This window comes from Caretta caretta, chromosome 1 (assembly GCF_965140235.1).
Source record: "Caretta caretta isolate rCarCar2 chromosome 1, rCarCar1.hap1, whole genome shotgun sequence".
NCBI lineage: Eukaryota > Metazoa > Chordata > Testudines > Cheloniidae > Caretta > Caretta caretta.
In genome coordinates this window covers 296,027,298-296,052,909 of record NC_134206.1, presented here as the reverse complement: position 1 = coordinate 296,052,909, position 25,612 = coordinate 296,027,298, and the positions used below count along the sequence as shown (strand labels likewise).

General features: G+C 50.3%; 1 protein-coding gene across 1 annotated transcript in view; it reads left to right on the top strand.

The window, feature by feature from the left end:
• The window catches only part of LOC142071503 (uncharacterized), an 87,133-nt gene extending 62,733 nt beyond the window's left edge, over positions 1-24,400 (top strand). The window contains exon 3 of the mRNA XM_075126406.1: positions 24,186-24,400. Within this exon, the coding sequence (XP_074982507.1) occupies positions 24,186-24,400 (215 nt within the window). The remainder of the gene's footprint in view (positions 1-24,185) is intronic.
• The last annotated feature ends 1,212 nt before the right edge of the window (positions 24,401-25,612 follow it).

The window sequence follows — 25,612 nt, the reverse complement described above, 5'->3', positions numbered from 1 at the left end:
ATTATCGTTTCCAGTGCTGTTGACTGACAATGTGTGACAGTTTGTTGTGATTAAGAGATGTCATTTGGAAGGAAAGCAAGGCTTGAAAACATTCCAAAATAAGCACTAGAAATGTGAAAAAGACTATCAGCAACTGCAAAGAACTATCATAGAACAGAATCAAACTTTTTTCTTCTAGGTTTTAGCAGTTCCAAAGGCATATAACTGGCAGTATGTCTACACTGGCAGAGTTACAGCGCTGCTCAGAGAGCGCGGAAGGGAAACCGCTGTTGTGTGTTCACACTGTCAGCTGCCTGCGCAATAGTGTGTTCACACTTGTGGCACTTGCAGTGATATTCGGAGCGGTGCACACTGGGCAGCTATCCCACAGAGCATCTCTTCCTCTTCTGCCGCTAAGAGTTGTGGGAAGGCGGAGGGGTCACGGGGCATCCTGGATCCTGTCCCAATACCCCGTAATGCATTGCTTCGCATTCCAACAATCCTTGTTCTTCTATTTGCATTTGGCACCATCTTTCAATGGTTTGTGTACTGCATGCTCTGCCTCTTCAGTCTACAGGAATGGATCCCGCACTGTTGACCAATATGCTGCTCGCTCTCACTAACACGTCATGAGTGGCAGTGGAGTTATTCCTGAAACTACAAAGGCAAGAGGAGTGCAACCTTGATCTCTTGACACATAGTAGCTATGACGTGAGATTGCTTTTGGCATTCACGGAGGTGCCGGCCACAGTGGAATGCTGATTTTGGGCTTGGGAAACAAGCACTGAGTGGTGGGATCACATCATCATGCACGTCTGGGATGACGAACAGTGGCTGCAGAATTTTTGGATGAGGAAAGCCACATTCATGGGACTGTTTGATGAGCTCGCCCCAGCCCTGCAGCACAAGGACATGACAATGTGAGCTGCCCTATCATTGAGATGCGTGTAGTGATTGAACTGTGGAAGCTGGCTACTCCAGACTGCTACCGATAGGTCGCTAACCAGTTTGGAGTGGAAAAGTCGACCTTTGGACTCATTTTGATGGAAGTGTGCAGGGCCATTAATTGCATCCTGCTCCGAAAGGCCGTGACTCTGGGCAACATGCGTGATATTGTGAATAGCTTTGCACAAATGGGCTTCCCTAACTGTGGAGGGGCGATAGATGGCATGTATCTTCCAATTCTGGCACCAGACCACCTAGCCACCGAGCAAATTAATTGGAAGGGGTATTTCTCTATTGTTCTCCAGGCACTTGTGGATCATCGTGGGTGTTGCACAGACATTAACTCAGGCTGGTCCGGAAAGGTGCATGACACACACATTTTTTGGAACATTGGCCTGTTCAGAAAGCTGCAAGCAGGGACTTTCTTCTCGGACCAGAAGATCACCATAGGGGAAGTTGAAATGCCCATTGTGATCCTGGGAGACCCCGCCTACCCCTTAATGCTGTGGCTTATGAAGCCATTCACAGGGCACCTTGACAGCAGCAAGGAGCGGTTCAACAACAGGCTGAGCAAGTGCTGAATGACTATTGAGTGTGCTTTTGGCCATTTAAAGGCCCACTGGTGCTGCCTATATGGGAGGCTGGACCTGGCTGATGACAATATTCCTATGCTTGTAGCCACGTGTTGTATGCTCCATAATAGTTGTGAGGGGAAGGGTGAAAGCTTCACTCAGGGCTGGACTGCTGGGACTCAGCACCTGGAGGCTAAATTTGAACAGCCAGAGACCAGGGTTATTAGAGGAGTGCAGCGAGGGGCCATAAGGATCAGGGATGCCTTGAGGTAGCAATTTGAAGCTGAAAGCCACTACTATTTGTTGCTATGCTCAGGAGTGCAGTGCTTGTAATGCTAGGAGGGAATTGTGATTGGTGCAGACGATGCACTGTGAAGGTCTAAGAAAATTGCCTGTTGCTTTGCAGGGCTCTGTTTGCTTTCATAATTAATGGAATAAAGATTGCTTTCAAACCAAAACAATTCTTTTATTAAAAAACAACAACCAGAGGAGAGAGAGAAACAAAAAAACACATCAGCACTGAGGGGGATGGGGGAAGTGAGGGTCCCAAGAAGAGGTGGGATCTTGGGACGGTTAAAGATTTGTGTATGTCGACTTCTCATATCCAACCTTCTCCTTTTGGAGTACAGTACAGCGGGTACTGTACTTCAGCAGGGCTAAACTGCAGAGGGGGGGTGTTGAGTGCAGTGGGTACTGAGAGTCCGCAGGGCTGGACTGTGATGGGGGAGGAGTGGAATGCAGCAGGTACAGACTGGAAACAGGAGGTTGATAAGAGTGTGTGTGGGGCGAATGGGAAAGAGTTTTGCGACAGCGGCTGCAGGGGAGGGCGGGCGCGGAGCTGCTCGATTCGCAGTGCTAGTAGTGCCTGGAGCGTGTCCGCTTAATGCTCCATAATGTTTAAGAGCCGCTCTGTGGCTTCATTCTGGCGTGCCATGTTCTCCTTTCGGTCCCTCTTCTCGCTGTCCCGCCACTCCTTCAGTTTTTGTTTTTCGGCCGCGAAATGCATCATGACCTCACGCAGAAAGTCCTTTTTAGTTCTTCGTGACCACTTTCTAATTCTGCACAGCCTTTCAGCCGACAATAACAAAGAGGGAGGCTGGGCTCCCAAGGTCATATCTGTGAAGGCAAAATGCAACATTTTACAGAAGCAGTATTGTTTGCAACACACAGACCACTGATTCAGTGATTTAAAACACAGCCACTATTCACATACCTGTCACTAACTGGCTGACCCCAGGCAAGCACACATGAGCCACAAGACCCCCAAAATGGTGAGTAACCACAGGGATGGGGAAATCAGTGTTCCAGGATTGTACTGTACACTGGGCACATGGCTGTTGGGGAGAGCCAGCACTGTAGGAGGGGCCTTAAAATCATTCCTGTCCCCACATTTTCCACAGGCTGTATTCATTATAGAAGATATCTCGCTGCTGAGGGAGAGCAGGGAATCAAGGGAGGGACTTCTCCAAGACTGCGGCTTCCTCCCTGGCCCTTATGTGGCTCATCAATGTGCAGCAATGGTCTCCCCCACCCCCCAGTGATGGCAGAGTGGCATGGGAAAGTTACCCTTAATAGGGCAAGAAACAAAGCAGGTCTGCTAAAGAATGGCGGCAGCGGATTGCCAAGTACCTCCATGAGAGTTTCTTGAAGATTTCTGAGGCAGATTCCCGTGAAGTGAGGGAGTCAATCATAACTCGGTTCTGCCACTCAGACTAGCCATGTGGTGGTACATGCATCAGACAGACACAAGCCTGCTTTCTGCAACCCTCCTGCTTCTGTAACAACTTGCTTCAGCGATTCCCCAAATCAAAGCCACTTACCAGGGGCCTCCTCTCCTGTTTGCACCTTGCCAAGATCAGACAGCTTGACTGGCTAGCCTCCTCCGGGGTAGAGAAGAGCTCTGGGCTGCATGCATCTCTGACCTCCAAGTCATTCTCTGCCTCTGGATCCCCCTCCGCCTTCACATCCTCATCCAAGATTTCCTCCTCCTGGCTCGGTCCACTCTCGACTGGCACACGAGTCACCAAAGTATCCACAGGGGCCTTCGCAGTGGAGGTGGGGTCACCACCGAGTATCACGTCCAGCTCTTTGTAGAACCAGCAGCTCATGGGCACAGCACCATAGTGGTGGTTTGCTTCCCGCGGCTGCACTGCAGTGTGTCCCGGTCATGGCCCCTTTCTGTCATGCATTGTGAAATCTGTCTGCAGGTATCATAATTCCTATGGCTGGAGCGCAGCTGGGACTGGACAGCCTCCTCTCCGCAAATGCTGATGAGGTCCAGCAGCTCGGCATTGCTCCAAACGGGGGATCGCCTGGTGTGTGGAGCAGGCATGGTCACCTGGAAAGATGCGCTGAGACCACTGCACGCGTCACCGAGCAAACAGGAAGGGGACTTTCAAAATTCCTAAAGCATTTAAGGGGTGGGGATGACAGTTGGTCACCTGAGGGCAGGACAGTAGAGTTCAAACCAATGACCAGAGAGGCGAGAACAGGCATTGTGGGACACCTCCCAGAGGCCAATCACAGCGCTGTAATGGACCAGGGTGTCTACACTGGCACTGTGGTGCTGTAACCCCTGGTGCAGAAAGCTGCATGCCTCTTGTCAGGGTGTCTTTTTTACAGCGCTGCAACTGCTCAGTTTCTGCACGCTGAGTGGCTTGGCAGTGTGTACACCTCAGGAGTTACAGTGCAGAAAGCTGCTTTACTGCACAGAAACGTGCCAGTGTAGACAAGGCCACTGTCTGCATTCTGAGAGAGACTGCAGTTTTAGGGTCTGATCGTGTAAAGGTGCTCAGCACCTCCTGCCAGATGGTTGACAGGCCTTTCTGTACTGAGAGTGGGTCTCATGGGCAGTTGGGGAGTGTTATTTTCATTTTCCTTGAGAGCATATTAAAAAGAAAATTCCAAGGAGATCCCGTTCTTATCACTCTTGGTGCCGTAACTGCAGTGGTTGCAAATCCAGTGCCTTCTGTGTTCTGTAAACTATATTATAGAATGACATTAGGAAATCCTGTGTTCTGAGGGTAAATACAGAGCCTTGTGATACCTTGACACCATGAGTCAGGACCACATTGCTTTGGAAAACTACACCTCAATTAACTCAATAAAGCTCCACTCACTAGGTGTGATGTTTCTCTTGGGGTACCCAGAACTGTGAGCCACTGTGTTAGTGCTCGCAGCCTCTGCAAGTGAGAGCTTTGCTGCTGCTAAGCTCCCTGACACAGCCAACTTGTCTTCCTTGCCAGCAAACTCTACAGGACTCTGCCAGTCCAAGCCTTGCCTTGCAGGAACCCCAACTCCCCGGCTCCCCAGAGATGTCTTTCTGCAATGTTCAGTTCCTGTCATTGGACACTCACAGAAATTATTGAATTCACTGCCTCCAAAGAGACAGTACACACATCAGCCTGTCAATTTAGCACTCTCCAGTTTAATACACAGCACTGAGATGGTTTTGTCATAAAACAAGAATAAGTTCATTAACAAAGAACAGAGATTTAAATGATACTAAGCAAGCATAACAGAGACAGGTATGGTTACAGGTAAAAGAGAACAAAACATGCTTTCTAGTGACTAAAACTTCATTTCAGCAAGTTACACTCTTGGTTTAAGCGGCTTTCTTACCTCTAGTCAGTTTCTTGCCTCCGAGGACACTTTTCATGAACTCAAAGGGTGTTGCTCTGCTTTGTCCCCAATTGATGGATGTCTTCCTGGGGATGCAGACTCCATCCCCCATTGTGATCATTAAGCAGTCATCTCCCCCACATGCTAGCTTGATGGCTGTGTTTACCTTATATGTAAATGTGCTTTTCACTGTCCTCTGTGATCAAGCTGGTCAGACAAGTAAATACACATTGCTTTGTCTAGGGCCAGCAGGACTTTATGCATTGCCTGCCAAACACATTTTAAGAACATATTTCCCGCAGACACTTAGAAGTCTTTGTACACACCCCATACATACATTATGCAATATTTTCAGGACCAGCATGTTACCATTTTGCATACTTTACACAGCACCTTTTAGATACAGATTCTGACAACAGTGTGTTGGGGCAATGAATTTGTCCTAAGTCAGGCTGAAGCAAATTATGTTATGTTGTGTCCTCTGCCAGTCATGACAGAATATTCTAATGACAAGCTTTATTTATTATCTAATATTTTAATTGCATTTTTATTAATACATTTTTAAGTAATGCATTAATAACCTTTTTTGTAACCTTCCTGTTTATCCAGCTTAAATCTTATTACCATCCCCCCCACAATGCTTGTATCTCTTCAGTTGCTTCTTCCTGAATGCTGGGGGAAATTAAAGTTTTTGCTTCTCCATCTTCAAAGCCCTCCATGGGATTGATCCAAGGATCACGTTGCTTGCTCTATGTGATCCTCTCCTCCAACGGTAACTATGTTCCACTGGAACAATGGAACTGTCCATCTTGAGTGAGACTTGTGGGTGCAGGTGACAGGTCTTTGACAACAACAGCTCCATGAATCTGTGACTTACTTCTGGAATAATGACAGGTTTCAGAGTAGCAGCCGTGTTAGTCTGTATTCGCAAAAAGAAAAGGAGTACTTGTGGCACCTTAGAGACTAACAAATTTATTTGAGCATAAGCTTTCGTGAGCTACAGCTCACTTCATCGAATGCATCAGATGAAGTGAGCTGTAGCTCATGAAAGCTTATGCTCAAATAAATTTGTTAGTCTCTAAGGTGCCACAAGTACTCCTTTTCTTTTCACTTCTGGAAGAAAGGCAATGAAACGTCAAGCCTCCAGAACAAAATGCAAAGCCACTTCTTCAACTGCTTCCCCACAATAAAACAAAAAACAATTCACAAAGAAAAAAGGAGGGAAAGAAAAATACAGTCCTTAAAGTGAGAGGAGATAGATTTTTGTGGGTGCCCACATAATTTTGAGGCTTAGACAGATGGGCTTCAGTGACTCTTTGACAACCACTTGCCCATGGCAGGCCCTAGTAACTTATCTGTCAAGCTCTGAATCTGAGCTTGTAAAATTCAGTGTTACACTTGAACATTGGATGGATTACCACTTCCTTCTGGACTATTTGTTCAACCCTAAATATAATCTTCTATATACATCGGAGGCATGGTACCAGAAGTGAGGGACAATAACTATTTTCTGCAGTTAAGGGAAGAAATTGTTTAAAACCGAAGATGGAAATATTGAAGGTAAATATAGGAAATAAATTTTTGAAAGAACATGAAATTAGGCTTTGGAATAAACTGTTGAGTCAGGTGCCATAGCTGAGTACTTCTTCACTAAGGATTTCCAAAAATGGGTTAGAATCTTAGCCCTGGTCTACACTGGGGGAGAGGGGATCAATCTAAATTATGCAACTTCAGCTACGTGAATAACGTAGCTGAAGTCAAGGTACTTAGACCTACTCACCACAGTGTTTTCACTACAGTGAGTTGACTGCTGCCACTCCCCCGTTAACTCTGCCTGCACCTCTCACAGCAGTGGAATACACGAGTCGACGGGAGAGCATTCAGGGATCAATGTATTGTATCTAGACTAGACCCAATAAATCAACCCCTGCTGGATCGATCGCTGCCCGCCGATCCGGCAGATAGTGTAGACATACCCTTAGTGAGATAAGTGTAGAGGACGATCTGGGTAAATGCACAATGTTGGATCATTTCAAACCTAACTTCTCAGATACAAAATGTATTATTTATTTAAGGTACTTCATGGAAATATTTCAGAATAACAGCCGTGTTAGTCTGTATTCACAAAAAGAAAAGGAGTACTTGTGGCACCTTAGAGACTAACCAATTTATTTGAGCACAAGCTTTCGTGAGCTACAGCTCACTTCATCGGATGCGGATGGAAATATTGAAACTTGTAATAAGAATATGAGTGCTACACTAATCTGATGGTTATGGATCCAATCCTTCAGTCCTCAGTCAATGGGAGTGTGGCAGGGTGCTGCTGGAGAAGCCCTTAATCTCCTCCTGCCACTCCAGCCCCAATCAGGGAGAAAGGATGGGGCTGGGTGAACTGCCCCATGTTTGCCTGGTAACTGACAACACCTGCCAGGCTCATTAGCAGGAGCTATAAGGCTGGAAGGAAGTGAGAGAAAGGGTGGTGGAGACTAAGAGCAGGAGGTCAGGCTCAGAGGGAATAGGAGCTTCCTAGTCTGTTGCTGGCCAGGCCTGTGGTAGACCAAGCAGCTGTAAAGCCTGTATATAGTTGGAAACTGGTGGTGGGAAACTGATCATGAATAAAGAACACGGGTGTTGCACCAGACTGAAGTGTCCCTGATTCATGGAGGAGAGGGGCCGAGGGGACCGAATCTGGGGGTGGGGGGGATGGGCACAGTGTGAACTCCATTATAGGGAGGTATGACTTAGTAAGGACTAAGGAATGTAGGATAGTGCCCTATATTAATTTAGTGACTAACCAATACTATGAAATCATATTTATATTATGGCCTGTAAAGCTCTATGTACATCTTTGGTGTTGTATAAATAATAAACAGTCTCAGTCATGTAATTTTGAGTCCTTTCTCTGATCCCATAAATCAAATATAATCAGAGCTATCATGTTTCCCACTCTTACACATATTAGTACAGGGGTTATTTCTTGGAATAATGTCAGCTGGATAGTCAAGTTGTCATCATGCAATATAATCTTTTATCTGAAAAGACACACAAGAGATTGGACATTTAATTTGGACTCACTCAGATTATTCAGTTCCAATTTGATTTTGTGTGGCAGCTGTTGGATTTTTGTTAGGCTTTATTCAGTATCAGCATGACTTCCTGATGGTTTATTGTGATGTTGATGAGCCTTCCGACTTCTCCAGTTAAGGTGACACCCAAAGAACCCGGTCAGCTGCCTATATGTCTTATATTAACCCAGTGAATAAGAACGGACATTACTAGAAGTACTTACTAGTCTCTCTTGGTGGGCAGGGCTTTTTCCATAAGGAAGTTTACTGTGAGATTACAATGCTTGTAATTTGAAACAAAAAATATCTTCCCTCTATTTCTCTTACTGGACATAGTCTACATGGCCCAGTTTCTTCCTTTCATTTCCTTTGGGGGTAATTATAGGGAAAAGAATGGGGGGAGGGCGAGGAGGCAGGAAAAAATTAGCATCCTACCAGTCAAATAACTATTCCCCTCTCTTTTCCCCCTCCAGTAGAAAGCGAATGACACTCTCCATACATCAAATTGCTCCACAGACAAGTATTATTTCCCTGTCAGCAAATTTGTTATTATCATTTTCAAGGTTTCCTCAGTGGCTTTTTTTGCTTGTCTTATTTCTCTTAACCTACCTCACCTGTATTGTCATTGTTTTCCTTCGCTTTACAGAGCCAGGTCATCAGGTACAGCTGAGGTGAGGGGCATAAGTGGCTTTGTGTTTCTCAGCTACCAAGCCCCACCCCACAAAAAATCCTGGGAGTAGAAAACTTATTTGGTCGCCTTGCAAGTAAGAGCACAGCTTCTGAGTCACATACTCCAGCCATGTCACAGGGCTAGGAGAGGTGGTTTGGAACCAACCATACCAGCTTTATATCACTCAGGATTTGCCTGTGTCAGAGGAAACCTCAGTCCTGTCCTCCGTTTCCTTTGTGCCATCACAGGCTAATTGCAAATTCTCCAACACAAAAGGAGTTTGAACAGGTTTGGACTGAAATTTGACCTGAATTCAAATGTTCACAATTTCCCATTCCCTGTCATTTGTTTAGTTCTAATCTCTTGTTTCTTAACATGTTCATTCTTTATTGTGGATGTAAGCAGAGTCAGGATGGGCTCCACCCTGACATCTGGTGGTGAGGTGTGGCAAGTTGTGGAAAAGAACTTCAGGGGCTGATCTCATTTGCATAGGCACACCCACCCCACCTAGAATGAGGCCATAACTGCCCAAATGGTCACTTTGGCTGTTGTGGGATCCCCAGTGTCTCTGTTATTGGGGCGGGAAGAATAAATTGCTATTACCCTGATTATGGGAACTGTGCTTGGAACTGTACTTGGCCTTTTGTTATGATGGAGGGACTCACCATCAACTGAGTAGCACTCGCTAGGCAAGGGACATGGGTTCCAAAACCCTGTGAATTGAGAGAGACTTGAGACAGGTATTAGTACCTGGTGGTGTGGGCCCACCTTGTGAGGGCCTGAAGCACCAATTGCACCTCTGTCTCTCTCCACTGTGGAATGTCAGAGCTAATTTTGGGTCTATTAAGCCCTGGTCTACACTAGGACTTTAGGTCGAATTTAGCAGCGTTAAATCGATTTAAACCTGCACCCGTCCACACAATGAAGCCCTTTATTTTGACTTAAAGGGCTCTTAAAATCGATTTCCTTACTCCACCCCCGACAAGGGGATTAGCGCTTAAATCGACGTTGCCGGCTCGAATTTGGGGTACTGTGGACACAATTCGATGGTATTGGCCTCCGGGAGCTATCCCAGAGTGCTCCATTCTGACTGCTCTGGACAGCACTCTCAACTCAGATGCACTGGCCAGGTAGACAGGAAAAGAACCGCGAATTTTGAATCTCATTTCCTGTTTGGCCAGCATGGCAAGCTGCAGGTGACCATGCAGAGCTCATCAGCATAGGTGACCATGATGGAGTCCCAGAATCGCAAAAGAGCTCCAGCATGGACCGAACGGGAGGTACGGGATCTGATCGCTGTTTGGGGAGAGGAATCCGTGCTATCAGAACTCCGTTCCAGTTTTCGAAATGCCAAAACCTTTCTGAAAATCTCCCAGGGCATGAAGGACAGAGGCCATAACAGGGACCCGAAGCAGTGCCACGTGAAACTGAAGGAGCTGAGGCAAGCCTACCAGAAAACCAGAGAGGCGAACAGCCGCTCTGGGTCAGAGCCCCAAACATGCCGCTTCTATGATGAGCTGCATGCCATTTTAGGGGGTTCAGCCACCACTACCCCAGCCGTGTTGTTTGACTCCTTCAATGGAGATGGAGGCAATACGGAAGTAGGTTTTGGGGACGAAGATGATGATGAGGAGGAGGTTGTAGATAGCTCACAGCAAGCAAGCGGAGAAACCGGTTTTCCCGACAGCCAGGAACTGTTTCTCACCCTAGACCTGGAGCCAGTAGTCCCCGAACCCACCCAAGGCTGCCTCCTGGACTCAGCAGGCGGAGAAGGGACCTCTGGTGAGTGTACCTTTTAAAATGCTATACATGGTTTAAAAGCAAGCATGTGAAAGGATTACTTTGCCCTGTCATTTGCGGTTCTCCTAGATGTAGTCCTAACGCCTTTGCAAAAGGTTTCTGGGGAGGGCAGCCTTATTTCGTCCTTCATGGTAGGACACTTTACCACTCCAGGCCAGTAACACGTACTCGGGAATCACTGTAGAACAAAGCATTGCAGTGTATGTTTGCTGGCATTCAACCAAAATCCGTTCACGCGGTGGGAGGAGGCAAAATGCGACCTTGTAACGAAAGCACATGTGCTATGTATGTAATGTTAACAGCAAGGTTTACCCTGAAAGAGTGTAGCGACTGTTTTATAAAATGTGTCTTTTTAAATACCGCTGTCCCTTTTTTTTTTCTCCACCAGCTGCATGTGTTTCAATGATCACAGGATCTTCTCCTTCCCAGAGGCTAGTGAAGCTTAGAAAGAAAAAAAAACGCACTCGCGATGAAATGTTCTCCGAGCTCATGCTGTCCTCCCACACTGACAGAGCACAGACGAATGCGTGGAGGCAAATAATGTCAGAGTGCAGGAAAGCACAAAATGACCGGGAGGAGAGGTGGCGGGCTGAAGAGAGTAAGTGGCGGGCTGAAGACAGGGCTGAAGCTCAAATGTGGCGGCAGCGTGATGAGAGGAGGCAGGATTCAATGCTGAGGCTGCTGCAGGACCAAACCAGTATGCTCCAGTGTATGGTTGAGCTGCAGCAAAGGCAGCTGGAGCACAGACTGCCACTGCTGCCCCTCTGTAACCAACTGCCCTCCTCCCCAAGTTCCATAGTCTCCACACCCAGACGCCCAAGAACGCGGTGGGGGGGCCTCCGGCCAACCAGCCACTCCACCACAGAGGATTGCCCAAAAAAAAGAAGGCTGTCATTCAATAAATTTTAAAGTTGTAAACTTTTAAAGTGCTGTGCTTAAAGTGCTGTGTGGCATTTTCCTTCCCTCCTCCACCACCCCTCCTGGGATACCTTGGTAGTCATCTCCCTATTTGTGTGATGAATGAATAACGAATGCATGACTGTGAAGCAGCAATGACTTTATTGCCTAAGCAAGCAATGATTAAAGGGAGGAGGGGAGGGTGGTTAGCTTACAGGGAAGTAGAGTGAACCAAGGAGCGGGGGGGTTCATCAAGGAGAAACAAACAGAACTTTCACACCGTAGCCTGGCCAGTCATGAAACTGGTTTTCAAAGCTTCTCTGATGCGTACCGCGCCCTCCTGTGCTCTTCTAACCGCCCTGGTGTCTGGCTGCGCGTAACCAGCAGCTAGGCGATTTGCCTCAACCTCCCACCCCGCCATAAACGTCTCCCCCTTACTCTCACAGATATTGTGGAGCACACAGCAAGCAGTAATAACAGTGGGAATATTGGTTTCGCTGAGGTCTAAGCGAGTCAGTAAACTGCGCCAGCGCGCCTTTAAACGTCCAAATGCACATTCTACCACCATTCTGCACTTGCTCAGCCTGTAGTTGAACAGCTCCTGACTACTGTCCAGGCTGCCTGTGTACGGCTTCATGAGCCATGGCATTAAGGGGTAGGCTGGGTCCCCAAGGATACATATAGGCATTTCAACATCCCCAACAGTTATTTTCTGGTCTGGGAATAAAGTCCCTTCCTGCAGCTTTTGAAACAGACCAGAGTTCCTGAAGATGCGAGCATCATGCACCTTTCCCGGCCATCCCACGTTGATGTTGGTGAAACGTCCCTTGTGATCCACCAGAGCTTGCAGCACTATCGAAAAGTACCCCTTGCGGTTTATGTACTCGGCGGCTTGGTGCTCCGGTGCCAAGATAGGGATATGGGTTCCGTCTATAGCCCCACCACAGTTAGGGAATCCCATTGCAGCAAAGCCATCCACTATGACCTGCACATTTCCCAGGGTCACTACCCTTGATATCAGCAGATCTTTGATTGCGTGGGCTACTTGCATCACAGCAGCCCCCACAGTAGATTTGCCCACTCCAAATTGATTCCCAACTGACCGGTAGCTGTCTGGCATTGCAAGCTTCCACAGGGCTATCGCCACTCGCTTCTCAACTGTGAGGGCTGCTCTCATCTTGGTATTCATGCGCTTCAGGGCAGGGGAAAGCAAGTCACAAAGTTCCATGAAAGTGCCCCTACGCATGCGAAAGTTTCGCAGCCACTGGGAATCGTCCCAGACCTGCAACACTATGCGGTCCCACCAGTCTGTGCTTGTTTCCTGAGCCCAGAATCGGCGTTCCACAGCATGAACCTGCCCCATTAGCACCATGATGCATGCATTGTCAGGGCCCATGCTTTCAGAGAAATCTGTGTCCATGTCCTGATCACTGACGGGACCGCGCTGACGTCGCCTCCTCGCCCAGTATCGCATTGCCATGTTCTGGTGCTGCATATACTGCTGGATAATGCGTGTGGTGGTTAATGTGCTCCTAATTGCCAAAGTGAGCTGAGCGGGCTCCATGCTTGCCGTGGTATGGCGTCTGCACAGGTAACTCAGGAAAAAAGGCGCGAAATGATTGTCTGCCCTTGCTTTCACGGGGGGGGGAGGGAGGGAACGGGGGCCTGACGATATGTACCCAGAACCACCCGCGACAATGTTTTAGCCCCATCAGGCATTGGGATCTCAACCCAGAATTCCAATGGGCAGCGGAGACTGCGGGAACTGTGGGATAGCTACCCACAGTGCAACGCTCCGGAAGTCGACGCTTGCCTCGGTACTGTGGAAGCGCTCCGCCGAGTTAATGCACTTAATGCACTTAGAGCATTTTCTGTGGGGACACACACACTCGAATATATAAAACCGATTTCTAAAAAACCGACTTCTATAAATTCGACCTAATTTCGTAGTGTAGACATACCCTTAGAGTCTTGCTACAGGTACTGTGCTGCATTCACTTTGGCCTTATGGTGCACCAGCACTAAGGCTCCCACTACTATGAACTGAAATCACTGAGAGGTGAAATCACTGAGCACTGTGTCAAGTAGTGGGGAGCCGGAAGATCTAGAGTGCAGCGGTGCTGTTTGTGGATAGGCTGGCGGAGTGTTCGTGAGACGGCGAGCTGAGCGGAGCCGTTTGTGAGACAGTGAGCTGTGCAGAGCGGAGCCGGTCGTGCTGGAGCAGAGCCGTTCGTGAGACAGCATAGCAGAGCAGAGCCCTGTGGGGCAGTCAGCTTCAGGACACGTAAGGTGCCCCTTACCTCTTTCCCCCACACACAGGCACATTTTAGCCAGACTGGGGAGTAACACTCTGCAGATGAACTTTTGAACTCTGGGGCTGGACTTTTTTGGACTTTGGGTGATTTGTGGATTGCTGGACTCAAGAGACGTTTGGGTTCTGGGACTCAAGAACCCAAGGGAAAGGATGTGGCCCAATTTTCTGGGGTGGGTCTTTGCTCATGGTTTGGTTAATGAACACTAGTTGTGGTGTTTCCCCAATTTAATGCTGATGTTGTTTACCTCATGTTATTAAAGATTCTCTACTACACCGAGACTCTGTGCTTGCGAGAGGGGAAGTATTGCCTCTTTGAGGTGCCCAGGGGGTGTGTAAGATTTTCCCAGGTCACTGGGTGGGGGCTCGAGCCAGTTTTGCATTTGCTTTGATGAGAGGGAGCCCCTGTGTACTGAACCCAGCCCTTGCTGCTATCAACTTGGCCTGGCAGAAGCGTTACATGTCTATTCTCATGCTGAAGCCATCTGGACAATTCCTAAATATGTCTGCTCTGTTTGCACCTTCTCCCATGTATACATGGGTAACAGCTATTCAAAGCAATAGAAAAAAAATAATTTTGGGATTTTTTTTTTCATTTTTGCTTATTGGTTTGTGTGCCTCTCAGGAGACTAATTGTGTCTTCCAGTTGGTGGTTAGACTCTAGAATACACTTAACTAGTTAGCAGATTCCCCCATCCATTGGCTGGCTTGCTTGAGTGCCCATTTGGCACCTTACCACAACTGAAACGTGAACCAGGATCCTTGTTTCATACATTCAGCCACTTTACCAGCTCTGTCAAGGAGAGCCTGATTAGTAGGAGCTATGATAAGCTTGTCTCTGTCGGACATCGCTTTCATTGCTGTTCACAACAGAAGATGTCTGAGCTGTAATATCAAGGTTTATCACATATGAATAAAGAAAAGGAGTACTTGTGGCACCTTAGAGACTAACCAATTTATTTGAGCATGAGCTTTCGTGAGCTACAGCTCACGAAAGCTCATGCTCAAATAAATTGGTTAGTCTCTAAGGTGCCACAAGTACTCCTTTTCTTTTTGCGAATACAGACTAACACGGCTGTTCCTCTGAAACCTGTCACATATGAATAATTTACTATGAGTATGATTTTAGTGTGAGAGCCAGCCTCACTTTTCAAATGTCTTCTGTGAAGGAGCTTCATGTTCTGTCAAATTTTCTACATATGTAGAGAAGTATTTTGGAATATAAAAGTCTTTTGATTTGAGACTTACATTGCTGTTTAACATGAAGAAACTGTCAGAATTTGATAAATGCATGTTGAGCAGTGATGCCAGATGGGCCTGATTCTCATTTACTCAAAGGTTTCTTTATGTTTTGTGACAGGGTTGGGCCAGATGGCTATAGGAGAGTAATTTTTTTTTTTTGAAGCAGAAAAGAATTTTATTTGTGTAACACTTACAAGGAATCACCAAAAAGGATAAAGCAAAACTATGCAACAAGAGCAAACACAAGGTATAACACAGCAGCCTTCAGGAGGGAGAAGTGTTCAGGCTAGCCTGGGCCCAGAGCGGGGGGGCTTCCTCGACACTCGTGGTCTTCCACCCTCCTGAGTTACCTGGTGGCCTAGAGCGGGGGGGCTTCCTCGACACTCATGGTCTTCCACCCCCTCGAGTTACCTAGTGCCACGCCCAGTGTCCCCGATTATTCCTCTCCTGAGAGTGTCCGACAAGATGGGCACGGCTGCGGGATGGGCGGTTTGGGGGTGGGGGGCGTGTACACCACATGTGATAGAACCCCTCCTAGGTGACAGTAATGATGGTATCCACAGCGGCAACGGCTGGGGCTGGGGTCTCTTGCTCTTCCCCTCAAACAAAGGGTCAGACAGAGGGAACCGGACGGGGTCACCGAGCAGAGAACCTCTCTGGTTTTATAAATGGCTGTTTTAGCTAGGGCTAGGAGGAGGTTAACCAGGAGATCTCGCGATTTTGTGGGGCCACGGATGGGGAGTGTGTAGATAAAAAGGTGAGGGGAAAAGTGTAGCCAAAAGCGTAATAAAATATTTGTAAGGAGCTGGAAAAGGGGCTGCAGCCTGGCACACTCCAAATATACGTGCGCCAGGGTTTCCCTCACATTGCAAAAAGGGCAAGTATCTGGGACGGGGGTGAACCGTTTCAAAAACACACCCATGCTCACAGCTCCGTGAAGGAGCCGCCAACTAATGTCCCTGACGGGCCTCGGGACCAAGGTGGAATACAGGCTGGCCCACTGGGGTTGCTCACCCTCTAAAGGTGGCAGGAGGTCCCACCACTTTGTATCGGGGCGGGACACCAGGGTGTGGGCATGAAGGGTGTGAAGCGTGAGCGTGTATAGATATTTCCGTGGCGCAATTTGGAAGCTGACCGGCTGCAGTTCATGCAGCCGGCTCGCAGTGAAAGGGTGAGGGGTTTGTTGGGATCTACGGGGTAGGGGCCCAATTGAAAGGTCCGGCGGGCCTGGGATAGAGGGTGGGCGGGGTGCGCCCTCGCGCAGGGCTCGGTTGAGATAAGCCCGAGCAGCGGGCGTCAAGGCAGCCTTCACCTCCTGAAGTACGCGCCGGGGGGTACGAGGTCTGGAGAGCCCCATGCGCCGAGCGAGCATCACGGGATCCAGCCAGTCTCCCCGGTCGTAGTCCAGGAGGTCTCCGACTCTCGTGACTTCCGCCAGGACCAAACTCTGGCGCACCGAGCGGGACTCCGCCGCCTGCACACGGAGCTGGGGGTTGTTTAGCAGGGGCTCCGTGAGGAGATCTGCTCCCATGGTGGCCTCCACGGACCTGGCCGTTGAAAACAGTTTCCAGGTCTGGAGGAGGTCCTGGTAGAAGACCGGCAGCCTGGAGAGGTCTCGTGGAAAACCTCTCGGACAAAGATAAAAGAGCTGCCAGTCGTATCGGAGCCCTTGGAAGCGGTGCAGGAAGGCGTGCGCCAATATGCTCCACGTCGAACTACCTGCACTATAAAGCAGCCTGTGCAGGGCCTGGAGGCGGAAGACACGGACCTGAGTGTGCAGACACTTCAGGCCCTGCCCTCCTTCCTTCAGGGGTAGATGAAGAACCCCAACAGGGGCCCAGTGCATTCCTGACCAAAAGAACTCTAGAATCGATGTCCGGAGGTTGGTCAGGAAACCCGGGGCCGGGACCAGGGTGTTGAGCCGGTACCAGAGCGTGGACAGGACTAGTTGGTTAAGCACCAGTGCTCTCCCTCGGAGGGAGAGACATTGGAGTAGCCTCGTCCATTTCCAGAGCCGCTCTATCACCCCGCCTTCTAAATTTTTCCAGTTCTCCGGTGGAAGGGTGCGTGGCAGAAAGGTAAACGCCTAGGTAAAGCAGTGGACCCGCGCTCCACCAGATGGTCTGAAGCGCAGGTGGGAGGGAGCTCACCTGCCGCCAGTCCCCCACCGCCAAGCCAGAGCTCTTGACCCAGTTGACTCGGGCAGAGGAGGCTGCCGAATAGATGGTCTGGCAAGCCTCCACCCACGCCAAGTCCCCCGGGTCCTGGACCACGAGGAGCACGTCATTGGCGTATGCCGACAGGACCAGCCGCAGCTCCGGCTCCTGCAGCACCAACCCCGTCAACCTCCTGTGGAGGAGACAGAGGAAGGGCTCGATCACCAGAGCGTACAGCTGGCCCGAGAGGGGGCACCCCTGCTGCACTCCTCGCCCAAAGCTGACCGGTTCGGTCAGGGTCCAGTTGAGCCTAACCAGACACTCCGTGGAGGCATACAGCACCCGGAGAAAACTCACAAACTGAGGTCCGAATCCAAACGCCCGCAGAATGTTCAGGAGGTACGCATGGTCTACTCTATCTAACGCCTTCTCCTGATCGAGAGACAGGAGGGCGAACGACAGACCGTCTCTACGCCCGAGCTCCAAAAGGTCTTGGACTAGAAATAGGTTGTCAAAAATGCTGTGACCTGGGACAGTATAGGTCTAGTCTGGGTGGATCACGTCCGCCATCACGGACCCTAGCCACAGCGAGATTGCTTTCGCTATGATTTTGTAGTCCGTGCTAAGGAGTGAGACGGGACGCCAGTTTCGTAAATTGCGGAGGTCCCCCTTCTTCGGTAACAAGGCGAGCACCGCTCACCTGCACGAAAGAGGGAGGACCCCGCCCTGCAAAGAGTCAGCCCAGGCAGTGGCTAGGTCTGGGCCAAGGGTGTCCCAGAATGCGCGGTAGAACTCCACAGTCAGCCCGTCCATGCCCGGAGATTTATTGGTGGGCATGCGACGGAGAGCTTCCGAGAACTCGGCCAGGGTGAGAGGCAGCTCTAGCCGGTCTCAGTCGCCCACGCTGACCGTGGGGAGTTCCTCCCAGAGCACCCTGCAAGCGCCAGTATCGGTCGGATCTGGGGAGAAAAGGCTTGTGTAGAAGTCACGGGCCCTCCCACACATCTCCACCGGATCCGTGAGGGGGGCGCCGTCTTCTGCTAGAAGGCAGGTGACGTGTTTCTTGGCCCCCCTCGTTTTCTCCAGGGCATAGAAGAAATGGGAGCCGCGATCCATCTCCCGAAGGAGGCGGATGCAGGATTGAACAAAGGCATCTCGGGCCCGATGGTCCTCGAGGGCCCGGAGCTCCTCCCGCTTTTCCCGGGACGCTCCGCAGAGGAACGGGTCCTCGGGGCTGGTGGCCAGACGCCTCTCCATCTCTAAGACCTCCCGTTCCAACTGCTCTATCGCTGCATTTCTCCGTCGGCTGGTGCCCCGGGTGTAGTCACGGCAGAAGAGCTTGGCGCGCACCTTCCCTAGATCCCACCATTGCCGCGCTGAGGGAAAGGCACGCCGCTGCTCTCGCCAGGCCAGCCAAAACTCCCAGAAAGACGTCATGAAGTCCTCATCCTCCAACAGGCTGTTGTTAAAGTGCCAATAGGCCGGCCCCGGCCTCTCTGCACGGAGGGAGGTTGTTATGGTGGCTAGATGATGGTCGGAAAATGGGGCCGGCCGAATGTTGGAGGAGTGGGCCTGTGAAAGATGGAAACGGGATAAATAAATACAGTCCAAACGAGAGTGGTGTGACCGATGGGCCTCCACCCGGACAAAGGTGAACGTGGAAGTGTCATCTGGGTGGTGGTCACGCCAGACGTCTACTAGGGAGTGATGTTCGACTATTTCTCGGAGAATGTTCACAGCGGCCGGGCTCAGCTCGGCCCCTGAGCGGTCCCGTTCCTTGAGGTGGTGTTAAAGTCCCCTCCCAGGACTAGGCACTCGTGAGAATCTAGGGTGCCGAGGAAGTCGGACACCTGCTGATAGAATTGTGGCCGTTTCGGGCTCGTTGTCGGGGCATAGATATTAACAAAGTTGACCACGAGCCCCTCCATACGGATTCGGAGATGCAGCAGGTGGCCCGGCACGGCCTCAGTGACCCCTAGCACCTCGGGCCATAGGTTGCGGGAGAACAGGGTCGCCACTCTAGTTTGTCGAATCGTGAAGTGGCTGAAGTAGACTCCATCTCCCCACTCCAGCTGTCCTTGGTGGTCGGATCCCTATGGGTCTCCTGCAGGAAAACCACAGAGTACCCCCCTTCCCGAAGGTAAGAGAGCACCTGGGACCTGCGGAGAGCCATCCTACAGCCCCTGGTTTTCAAAGTTGCGATAATAAGAGGCGTCATGCGGAGGGCTGGGGGAGTGGGGGTTCCTTATTGGTGGGGGTGTTCGCGGCCCCCAGCGGGTCGCGCAGCAATCCGTGACCCATCCCGTAAGTGAGTAAATCATCACAGAAGCTGCAGGCCCGCCCATAGGCCACAGCACCATGCCTTCCTTTCCCTCTACCCTCCTTTATAAGGGCCCTTGTGGCCTGGAGGAGTTGATCAAAGTCCCCCCATAGCTGGAGAGCCAGCTGTACCCTGTTGCGGGAGCCACGGATGTTTTCTATAAACTCCTGCAATGCGTTTCGCAGCTCATGGGGGGGTGGGGTTGCGATTTCTGGGTTATTCCCTGGTGGGGCTCTTGGTGCAGCCTCATGGTCCGCTGAGGCTGGCAGGCAGGGTGTGGACCACCGATAGGGCGTCTGACAGGCTAAAGTTATTAGGTCCATCTCACACCTTGGGGTAGAAGGGGATGGCGGAGGGAAAATTGCAGCTCCTAGTGGGTCGCGGCAGGAAAATGCAAAGGCTGCTCCCTGGGGGGAATCCGCAAAAAACAGGAAAGAAATAACCTCAGGGGCGGCAATAGCATTGCAGGAGGAGGTGGATTGGGCAAGGACAGGGGTGGGGGCGGGGGCAGAGGCGAGGCTCTGGGCTTCGGGAGGCAAGCAGCTGAAAAGTGGTGCCTCCTGAGCAGATTCGAGGGTTGAGGGGTGGGGGAGGGGGCTCCCAGTGATGCTAGGTGCAGGCTCTGTGGTGGATTTGGCGGCCATGGCATCAGGTGGTGGACCACCTTCTGTAGGGTGCCCGCCCGGGAAGGTGGTTGGGGGAGGGAGCATGGGGAAAGGGGGACTGGGGTGAGGTTGCCCAGATCGAGGCCAGCTGGCAGTAGATCATCCTCTCTCTGGGTGACCGGGGTCAAACCTAGGGCCTCAATCTCCTCATACATGGAGGAGAGGTCGTCTTCTGCTATCCCGGGGGCTCCTCCTCTGGGGCCCACCTCGACGGTCGCTTCGGGGTTCGCGGGGGGTTCAGGTGGTGTTCGGGTAGAAGGGGCTTCCTCAGGGGTCTTGGAGGGGAGGGTCTCCCGTGGAGGGGAGATTCTACCTTCCAATGCCATTCTGTCTTCCCCTCCTGACACCGGCGGATGGATCTGACTCGTGGGCATAGCGGAAGGCTCAGTATCAGTTCCTCCCTTCCTGGTCTTCCGGGGGGCCTCCGCATCGGATGGGTGCAGCAGAGCTTGAGCCTTCCGCTTGCCTCGCTTCCCCTGGACTAGGGTCCAGCCCTCCATAGCGTTGTCTGGGGGTTGGTTAGCAGGGGTCGTGTCGGGGGCCAGAAGTGATGGTTCAGGGGTTCGGGGGGGTAACAGTGAGGCAGCATGGTGGGCGGGGGGTTCTCCTTGGGGCGGGCCCTCTCCTATACCCGGTAATAGCTTTGCTGCACCCTCCTCCATAGGCTCTGCTGGATTGTTGATAGCAAGGGCGGGGCTCCCTCGCTTGTCTGGGCGTTGTAGGGGAGTGTCTCTTGGGCCCAGACAGGAGCAGCGGTGGATCGAGCAGGAGGAGAGGCGGTTTCAGGTGCCGGGCGGCCAGGGGCATCGGCAACGACGGAGCCGACGTCCTGCTGGGTCTCGGGGGTCTCGGGTGCTCCTCCCTGCTGTGTCAAAGGGCAGCCTCTTCGGACATGCCCCGCTGAATGGCAGAGGTAGCAGCGGGCTTCTCCCATGGAGTAAAAGACCCGATAGCGGGCTCCCTGGTAGGGGACTAGGAAGGACCCCTTGAGCGCCTCTCCGTCACGCACCGCCAGCGGCAGTAGAAGCTGCACTTGCCGGCGGAATGAGAGGACGTGACGGAGGGTGGGGTCCTTGCAGCCCTACGGGAGAGGGCTGATGACAGAAACAAGTTTCCCCAGGGTGGAGAGAGCGGGTAACAGGGTGGCATTGGGTAGAAAAGGAGGGACGGAGGTGAGGACTAGGCGAACGCCCAGGTCCTCTAGCGGCTCCAGGGGCCTGCCACCACCCGGGCATACGTCCTGGGGGCCGGGGGAGGGATGCTCGCAGAGCTGGTGGAGGGAACAGCGGGGAGGGATGCCATGGTCGGTGACGAGGCCACAGCAGTGGGGGGAGCCCCTGCCATGGAGGGCCTGGTGGTTTTAGCGGGGCCCTTTCCTTTCTTCACCCCCGGCCTTTCCGGCCAACTGGGGGGGGTTCCTAGAATCTGGGGGGGCGGTGGATGTAGCAGCGGCAGTAGTCGCCCCGGTGTCTCCTACTGCTGATGCCCCAGCAGGGGCGGTGGCAGGTGTTTTGACAGCAATGGTGGGGGGGAGGGCTTGGGGGTTGGGCAGGGGGGAGGTAGGGGAGGGGCAACTAATGTTGTTAGAGGGGCCTCACCCCTCTCATTCCCCGCCATTGTGAGCAGGGAGAGACTGGGAGATACCAGAATGGGGTGGGGGGGAAGCAGATTAACCACTCCTCCCTGCTGGGCTGCAGGCGGGGGGTGGGCGTGCCAAAGGGGTCGGACTGGACGGGGGAGGAAAACAGGAATTGGGGTCCGGTAACAGGGGCAAACTGTGGGGTAAACATTCCGGTGGGGGGGGGCGGGGGACGTGGCCCAACGCACGTTTGCCCAAAGAGTCTCGTTTCGTCGGCTGTAGTGTCTGGTCCGAACGGCAAAATTCAAAGTAAACAGCTGAATCCAAAGGCAGATGGCAAGTTGCCAGCAGGGACGGACGGCGGGGGGGCCGTGACGGTCGTAGTAGTGTTCGGGGGGGCACCGATGGATCGGGGGGCAGCTCCGTGTCACACCCCCTGTGGCCCTACAAATGCAATTAAAACACAGTCAAACTCCCCCCACACGAGAGTACAGTTCAAAAATTATTCAGTCTTACGGCCCCCTCCACGATGGTTAATAGCTTCCCTGGGTGATTTTTTCTGTCGGCTATCTTCTCTTCCGGCTTTGTAATGAGGCTTTCAGCAGGCCAAGAATGTTGCAGAGAAAAGAAGAATCTTCCTAGCTCAGTACGGGTTTAGAAATAACAGGAAAACGGCTGGGTCTGGGGGCTTCCACTCCCCTCCTCCGGGTAGCGGGTCGACAGTCCCCCCCCCCCCCCGGGGATTTCAGCTGGGGCAAAAGCGGCATCCGAGAGCAGGCGTGGGGGGGGGGGGGGGGCTGGCAGAAAGCTGGCAACCGACCAGCACTTGAACGGGAGCAAAAAAACAGCAAAAAAAAAACAAAACGAAGAAAAAGCGTCTGGCCCGGTCGAGGGGGGGAACTAAGGCAGGGTCAAAAAGTAAGAAAAATCCAGGCCAGGAGGCTTTAGGAGAGAATAGAAAGCGAATAGCTGAGCAGCAAGCGAAGTAGGTCCCTTTTCCCTGGGTAAGGGAACAGGGAAGGGTCCGGAACAATCAGGAACCTTCTGGAGACAATTAAGACAGGCTGATTAGAACACCTGCAGCCAATCAAGAAGCTGCTAGAATCAATTAAGGCAGGCTAATCAGGGCACCTGGGTTTTAAAAAGGAGCTCACTTCAGTTTGAGGTGTGCGTGTGAGGAGCTGGGAGCAAGAGGCGCTAGGAGCTGAGAGTGAGAACGTGGACTGTTGGAGGACTGAGGTGTACAAGCATTATCAGACACCAGGAGGAAGGTCCTATGGTGAGGATAAAGAAGGTGTTGGGAGGAGGCCATGGGGAAGTAGCCCATGGAGTTTTAGCTGTCACACAGCTGTTCCAGGAGGCACTCTAGACAGCTGCATTCCACAGGCCCCTGGGCTGGAACCCGGAGTAGAGGGCGGGCCCGGGTTCCCCCCAGATCCCCCCAACTCCTGGTCAGACACAGGAGGAGTCGACCTGGACTGTGGGTTTAGAAAAACGGCCAAGCTGAGGGCTGCCGTGAAGCTCCAAGGCGAACAAATCCGCCAAGAAGCGCAAGACCCACCAAGGTAGAGCAGGAACTTTGTCACAGTGTGTAAATGTAATTTCCTCACAATTTAAACTCTCTGCATGTTGTCCAAGTGGTGTAAAATGGCCTTAGCATAAATAAGATTCATGTCTGCTGTTACTTGTGAAAAAATTGAGATCTCCTAGAAAGTTTGTGTTCATCGTCATATAGACAGAGTGAATATTCAGCTGTTGGCACATGGGGCACCACTATGTTCCACTTAGTGGTGCTATTTGCAGAGATTACGTCTGTGCTAGAATAGCTACTTTGTCTGTTTAACCAAGTGATCTCTTTGGATGACTGCATGATAAATCAGCATTTAACTAGGTAGATTAAGTTTACCCATTCCAACTCTGGTGGCAGACAAATACATGAGACACAGCTGCCCATACAGCTGGTAAAGAACTAGAATGTGCATTCTGTGGGAAATTCCACCATTTGGATAAAATGTCATTCCAAATCCAAATGAAAAGCGAAAATTTTGATATTTCCTGACAAACAACATTCTGAATAATTTCAATTTGGAACCATCAAAACATTTTGTTTCAATAGTGTTGAAATGTTTCATTTTGACTTATATAGTACATACATAATGTTAATATTCATATTTTATTTAGCATAAAAGTCACAACAAAATGAATGTAAATGAAAAAGTCAAAATAGAATGTTGCAATATTGCAAAATAGAATGTTCCATCGAAAATTTCATCAAAATCATCATGTTCCTGTAAAAGTTTTGATTTCAAGAAAGCTGCATTTTTCAATGGAAAATTGTTCTACTAACATTTTTTTTTCACCAGCTGTAATTCCCACTAATGCAGACTATGTGTCCCCTGACTCCACTGTCAATCATCAAGGCGGCGGTCAATCTGAAGGCATGTTCCCTAGATTGTTTCCTGGCTTTGCTGAAGTCAGGCATGTCATGCTGGAGCACCCAGTTTCTCAGGCCCTGGCGCTCAGCCTTCTCCTCCAGATCACCCTGGAACAAAAGAAGGAGGAAATGCCCAGACCATAAGTCTTCCTTTCAGTACTCCATAGTTTGGTCTGTGAATTCAGTGTGTTCCAAGTCCCTCCTTCTCCATGCCTACACAAAGAAGATGTAGATATCTAGCAATGGTAAGTGGTCTACACCCAACCTGGGTGACCTTGCTACACTTTTGCATACTAGAACCCCTAGACTTGGTTCACAGGTCCAGAATTGCATGCCAAGGACTAGGAATACTGCAGAGACAGTGCACTTAGTCACAGGAGATGAGGGCAACAATGGTATCACTACAGAAAACCTTGTGACTGAGTTGGTTGTAGCACTGATGGGATGAGTAGCAGTCCTGTGAAAACTTCCTTGGTTAATTGTTGACTTGTGGAGCCTTGGGTAGGGGATGGATGAAAAATATGGAGACAAATCAAATAATGCTTTTCAATGACTAACAAAAGCAGTAATGAAAATAAGTAAGGAAATGACCAGAGTTCCTAAAATAAGTGGGCTCTTCATCTGTACAACTCTGGACTCCTGCTTTGGGAGGTGTGACATGTCAGGTACTTGCAGCTGATACTATCGTTAGTGTTCAGGTGCTCAGCTTTCCTCACTTCTGGCTTTCTGATGTGCTCATATTTTAGCAGTACAAAAAGTCATAGAATGCTCTTTAGCTTTGAAATTTTTTGTGTAGTTTTATGAATTTCTTTAATAACGCATGGCTCTTTCTTCTGCCCTCACATTAATAAGATCCATATCCTGCCACTGCCGAACTACTATATTTAAACAATAGCTCACATGGAGTTAAATTCATGGTGTATTTCAGAAGAAAAGACAATAAAAGATGAATGGCTGATAGTAGTCAATAAAAATTAAAAATTTAAAGTAAATAACTCTTACATGCAGAATATGTGATTTTTTTTTTTAGTTTTTTTGCTGTAGGTCTACCATGTAAGAGTTAGGTTAGCAATGTGCTTGTTATTCAATGAGAAAATAGCCATTTGTCAAGTATGCAAACAGAGTCGAGACCACAGCAAACTATTAACCTAAGGGCATGTCTACACAGAGCAGCAATACACACTCTGCGGGTGTGATTTCTAAAGCACACTAATGTGTTGTGCACTAATTGGTCCGTGTAAACCCTGTTGGTGTGCACAAAAAGATTCAGTGTGCATGTGTAGTGTCCATGTGTAGTGCATGTGTAATGGACCAATTAGAGTGCAACAGGTACCAGAGCTCTTTATGTGTGCCTAA